Source organism: Sycon ciliatum, chromosome 6 (genome assembly GCF_964019385.1).
Source record: "Sycon ciliatum chromosome 6, ocSycCili1.1, whole genome shotgun sequence".
Classification (NCBI taxonomy): domain Eukaryota; kingdom Metazoa; phylum Porifera; class Calcarea; order Leucosolenida; family Sycettidae; genus Sycon; species Sycon ciliatum.
The window spans coordinates 9,710,149-9,716,579 of record NC_088648.1 but is presented as its reverse complement, the minus strand read 5'-3'; the positions used below and the strand labels follow the sequence as shown (position 1 = coordinate 9,716,579).

Below are 6,431 nucleotides of genomic sequence, written 5' to 3'. Positions count from 1 at the left end.
CGCCTCTCTCCTGGCTGAGAAGAGCAAGGAGCAAGGAGCCATACGCGCAGAATATCTCCTTGCTGCGCTGCCGCCTTGGGTTTGCCCTGGTGCGTTGTGGTGCCATGTGCCTGCATGGCTCAAGGAGCATATTTGCTCCTGCCGTGCCCGAGTCCCCTGCAATGCTAGTAGTGGCGGAGGCACGCATCCAGTGAACCTGCAGTGATCCTACTGAGTCTGTATAATCATTAATATTATCTGATGATTCGTTCTATGTAATTGTGTTGATACAAGAGGCTCAATGAGTTCATTCCTAAAAAAAGAAAACCCAGACACCTCCTCTCTACGTGATTTCTCCACGTTTCACGCAGAACCTCTCAAGTACAACTAACGTCTTGCGACGCGACATGTGACTTGCGACGCCTGCGACGCCTGCGACGAGCTAGCTTCTACAGCAACACACGGCGTAGATCTACGGGTAGCTAGCTAAGCTAGCTAGCTAGCTGTATTATAGCCCATGGTAGTCTGTACTCCATTTGTGCATGTCGCGTGTCGCATGTCGCAAAAGTTGAACTTTCGTTTGTTACTTCTGCGACAGGTGACTTGCCGGGCACAGTATCGTACTCGACAGTTCGCGACAGGTAGTTTCTTCAACTTTCTTGTCGCAACTGTCGCAAATCGCGTGTCGCGTAGCAGAAAAGTATTGTGAATCGCTCCGGCGAGTGCAGTACCAAACGGAGAAGGTACAAGAATATTCAACAATACTGGCCCTCAGACTAGTATGCGCATTATCATCTCACACGTACACTGTGCATGTGACTGACCGTTGACTGCATGCCCTGGCCTGGCAAAGGCAACCAGTACGTCATCTAGTGCCAGTATATAATCGGCAGTAGAGTTAGGAAATCGCGCAGATGCTGTGCTGCTTCCCGGTCTGTTATTCGCGTGTTCATGAGAATACTAAGTCTTGATGGTAAGAGACCAAGACCTAGTGATCGTTGAATACTGCAAGTAAGTAACTAGTTGTTGAATCCGCTGCAAAGTTTGCCATGCCTAGGTCAGACTGTATTTGTTGTGGGAGTAGCGGTACGCGAGGAAAACTGTTGAAATGTCTTCACTCGATTTGTGTGGAATGTCTGGAGAAGCATACCGGCGATGATAGTTCAGTAAGATGTCCTGACTGTGGCGCGATCACTCCACCACCGTTGGCTGGTGTTCCTTTGTTGCAGTACCTTCCAGACAGTGATGTGTTGTCCTGCGATGCAGGTGAGGCTACTTCCGCAGTGCAACAGGAACTGTGTGATGAATGTGCTGAGGATAGTGGCTATTTGTATGGATTGCAGCAACAGTCTCTGTGCCGTGCATGCCGAAGCACATCCTGCATCTCGCCGGACTTACAAACACAAGGTTGTACCACTCGGTTCATCTACTCCCGACGTACTAAGGTCCACTGCGGGTGCAAAGTGTCCGCTGCATCCATCTTCTGACCAATCACGCTTCTGCATGGTTTGTCGAAAGATCCTCTGTGACAAATGCCTTGCAGCATCAAGTCGCCATGCCCAGCATCGCCAGGATTTGCTACCCATTCAGCAAGCTGTTTCCAAAATCAGAGACTCTCTCATTGCAAAGATGTCCGCCTCTTTCTCTGGCGAAGAAAGTCAACTGGAGGATGCATTGGCTGTAACAGACAAGGCACTCTCGCAGCTGCATGACCAAACTGAAGTTGTATCCTCGCAAGTCAATGACTTCTTCACTCAGTTGAAGAGAGTCATTGATAAGCGAGAGCAGCAATTGCTGGATAAGCTTGACCAACTGCAATTACCGCAGTGCGTACAGTTGCAAGAGCGAAAGCAACGCATCCTATCCAGCTTATCAACTGGCCAGCGAGTCAAACATCTCACCGAGTATTGCCAGTCTGACAGCAACTTCTTGAAGATGTGCGCCTGGCTGGAAGACGCCACACATGACGTCATGGATGCAGCTGAATCAGAAGTGAAGCCATTCCAGCCAGTTACTCTACAATTCACGGCTGATGGCAACGACGAGTCCAACACAGCTATATGCATCTCCAAGGCCGCTTCCATCTGGATCGCCGACACAGTGTCCTCTGAAAAGAGCATCGCGACCATTCTGGGAAACGTGGACGAAGGACAAGATCTCCGTATCTCCATTGACTTGAGGAACCAACGTGGTGACGCGCTGACTGCAACAGACAAACATCTGAACAGTGTGAAAGTGGAAGTGACGACGGGGGAGAATGACACAACAATCTGTCCGGTTGCCAAGGCAACATATGCAAAAACCTCCTCCAGCACAGTATTCGCTGTATTCAAGACAGGCGGCGGAAAGAAGGGACAAGTCAAAGTGTCTGTCACAACTGACACTGGCCACATCCAGGGCAGTCCTGCAGTCACGACTGTTGATGATGTAGTGCAGTTCGACCCCAAACAATGTAATGCTGGCCTGGCTCTGTCTAACAATGGCAGAACGGTCACAAAATGCTGCTCCACAACAGAGGGACAGAGCTGTATATGGCACAACACGATGGACCACGGGCAGACACAAAATATCTGTCCGTCTGGATATGTTTGGTCGTACACCTCGCGCTGAGTACACTCACTACGTGCTAGGCATGTGCAATGAGAAGGAGCCGCAGCTTACAGTCTTCCATCCAAACCTGGCTTGGACCAGTTACATTGCTTCTAATGGCTCTTTGGGCCAGCCGTGGCAACCCGGTGATGTGATCCACATGTCATTGGATTGTGATAATCACACGTTAGTCGCTCGTCATGAGCGTACCGGAGTAGTGGACGTGAAGACCAATGTTACTGGCGAGATTCGTCTATACCTTCTCACGACCTGCCCTCAAGATCAAGTTACTATCCTGTAATGTGTAATATGTACATGTAATCATACGTATTGCCTTCTGAACACTTGTTAACACTGCTGAACTGGAGTACTGGACTGTTGGCACATGATTTCCCGTTTCTTTGCACCGGACTGGAATAGTCTCTTTTTCCTAGGTTTGGTTATTTTCAAAAATCCCTCTTTCTGCCCACCCCATTCCTTAACCACCATTGAATGATCTGCTTTCATTTACATAGTAACAATCTCACAGCAAAACAGTTGAACACATTCTATGATGTTTCATGCGCATGGTACAACCTTCCTAGCTATGTACATGAAGTTCTTGCTTTCGCAGTGCGACAGTGGACCAATGTTATGTTATTAGCTGTTGGTATTAGTTCACTGCCGTACCGTGTGCTACACTCTGCTCTTTCTCCAGCATTTGAACACTATCCGCAGATTGGGAGCATTCTCTGCAACTTTTTGTCAAATAGATCGTATTATGTGTTAGGAAGCGCGTTGCTTAATAATCTACATGTAGACATTTCGTACTAAGTCTGTTTGAAGTGGCTGCTTGTCGGGATCAGCCCTATGATCCTCTTTCCTCGTTTGCTAATTACCCCCCCCCCCCTGCCTAAAACAGCACCGCTAGCCCTGAAACCTATAGAGCCCCCACATTCTCACACAGCTTTTTTCATACAGCGCTACATATGCCTCTCCTGGCATATATACCGGCATGGTCAGCACCCCATCCTCCTCATGTTGCCTGATGATTGCTAGAGTAGAGGATGAAACTTGAAGTAGCAGCAAAAAACCTTGATTGTCCTTGTTGTTCTGTCGTTTGATAATAATTATAAAAGTTTATATGCGGTCCCTACTACTAGTACTAGCTAGTGTCAACGCATTTTGGACCTCTGAGCTCTGGTACCGGAAGTGCACTGCCGTCTTTACCGGCCACAGGCAAATGGCAGGCAAGCTAGTATGCATACTGGGATAGTGCAACTCTATAAAAAAAAAGTACACAAGAGAGATTGGAAGCTGTGTTGCAACTCTGAGGTTTACGTGTTACTACGATCATGAAGCAACTGATGGCTCCAAAACGGGCAGCCTGAACACAAGGGGAGCAAGGTGAGAAATTCTGAGGGGAATCATAGCGCATGAGTCAGCGCAGGTGTGAAGTTGCTAAGTCTTTAGACTTGACGCTAGGGTCCAGCGGATAATTTCGGCATTATTTTCGGCATTCTGGGGGTATCCGAGCATCAGAGCATTGTGGAGCATTAGAAAGGAAAAACGAGCATTTTGTGAGATTTGAGCGGCATTTGGACTTTCATAGTCGATAGTATGTATGGGGAATTCCCAGCTTTTTGGCAACAATCAGCTACACTCATGCGGTACATGCAACCTTGCTTGTGTTACTGGATCGTGGATCGCTTTGTGTAGACACATAACACCTTTTAGCACTTGATGTAGCAATGACTATGTAGTCAGGTCATTGACTATGTAGATCTACTAGACGACTGTACGTCCGCCCAACCAAAGCTGTTTCAAAAATTCACAACTAGGATTTACAAGGAGGAAAATGTTTTGTCGAAAACATGGGGAGCCATGGAGGCAAAGTGAATGTCCAACAGCCGGAGAAGAGTTTTCTCGTTGTGGCTCAGGCTCTGAAGATAGCGTCGCTAGACTAGTAGCGATACTGAAGTAGACGCCGATCCTTTTATAAATTTGGACCAGGTTGAAAGAGCAGCTACAAGCATAAAGAGATGCATGTTGTTCCGACGAATTGCCTCTGCAGTGACTGAGTCAAGTGCTATCAACAAAGAAGAGTATTCTTGTCAATGTTGCCACCCAGTTGTCGATGCAACACCACCAGGAGAAGAGGACTTTAAAAGTAAAGGAAGTAGAGCAGCAAAATAATCTGGCCACATTTTTTCACGCTCGCCGCAAATTAAAGGGATCTGGATCCAAGATCAGCCTAATATCTGCTGTTTCAGATGAAAAGATTATTCATAGAACCAATGCAGTGACAGCTTGTCTGCAAGCAGGACTACCAGTTGCCATGATGAACCTCATCCCAATGATCCCTAACATAGTTTACAGCTGTCACTCCCTGGATAATAAATGCCGGGATAGTATAATGATAATAATATACATGTACACTATTCAGTCATAGCCTTGCGTTAAAGCCGCAATGGAGAGCAACCACTGGAGAATCGGGTATGTTTTATAGTGCTACAAGGTGGTGGGGCTTGTGGAAAAGATTGCGCCGGATTCAACCGCAGATTGGATATGTGCAGGCTTTCTTCCTTTCTGAACCAAGCCGAGAGCAGTATAACCCTTGTTGAAGCACTATAATCAGCATTATGAGGTAGTTTTTGGAGCATTATGATTAGCATTATACGAACATTTTCGGAGCGTTATCCGCTGGACCCTAACCACCGTCCAGCTGATGCACTCCGTTAGCTGGCTGTTGTGGAGGGCATGTGTGAGGTGTTGCTTGTCTTAGGTCTTGTTTTATCATTTTCAAATCATTTCAATCCGTGATAGGTACTGCTGTTGTACTGGTGTTGTACTGGTCACATACACAAACATGTACTACAGTATATACCAGCTACACACTGACGTCATGACGGGGTCGGGCTAGCTTCCTTCTCACAATTTCTGTTGTGTTTAGGTTCAATATCCTTTGTTTTACTGGGTTTGCATTTTTTTAATTCTATATTTTTTGGAAAGGATTGGGAGAACTTCAAATTCAAAGTATCAGTCGGGGAAGTGAACTGCCTGAAAAGAGAAAAAAAACCGCCAGACCCACCAGGACTCGAACCTGGGACCCTGCTTGTCATGAGCAATGCTCTAACCACTGAGCTATGGGACCAGGCTGAACCTAGAAGGCGCTGACAAGTTTTTCACTCCTATAGCTCCTATAGTGGCTGCTTGTCCGAAAGGTCTCGTTTTCTCGCTTGCCAATTTCAAATTTTGATACGCGGTCCCTATGAACCAAGTATTAGTTCATCAATGTGCATTCATTTTTTTAATATAATATTATACTATGTGCACATCCCTACAAAGTAAGAGAGAGAGAGAGAGAGAGAGAGAGAGAGAGAGAGAGAGAGAGAGAGAGAGAGAGAGAGAGAGAGAGAGAGAGAGAGAGAGAGAAAGAGAGAGAGAGAGGGAGAGAGAGAGAGAGAGAGAGAGAGAGAGAGAGAGAGAGAAATATATATATAGAGAGAGAGAGAGAGAGAAAGAGAGAGAGAGAGGGAGAGAGAGAGAGAGAGAGAGAGAGAGAGAGAGAGAGAGAGAGAGAGAGAGAGAGAGAGAGAGAGAGAGAGAGAGAGAGAGAGAGAGAGAGAGAGAGAGAGAGAGAGAAGAGAGAGAGAGAGAGAGAGAGAGAGAGAGAGAGAGAGAGAGAGAGAGAGAGAGAGAGAAGAGAGAGAGAGAGAGAGAGAGAGAGAGAGAGAGAGAGAGAGAGAGAGAGAGAGAGAGAGAGAGAGAGAGAGAGAGAGAGAGAGAGAGAGAGAGAGAGAGAGAGAGAGAGAGAGAGAGAGAGAGAGAGAGAGAGAGAGAGAGAGAGAGAGAGAGAGAGAGAGGGAGAATTATCAGTGGCG

The 6,431-nt window shown here is 46.8% G+C and overlaps 1 protein-coding gene across 1 annotated transcript; it reads left to right on the top strand.

Moving 5' to 3' along the window:
* Positions 1-1,281: 1,281 nt before the first annotated feature.
* On the top strand, positions 1,282-2,589 carry LOC135820024 (uncharacterized). The gene has a single exon (XM_065333324.1). It carries the CDS (start codon positions 1,282-1,284, stop codon positions 2,587-2,589), a length of 1,308 nt encoding a protein of 435 aa, XP_065189396.1.
* The last annotated feature ends 3,842 nt before the right edge of the window (positions 2,590-6,431 follow it).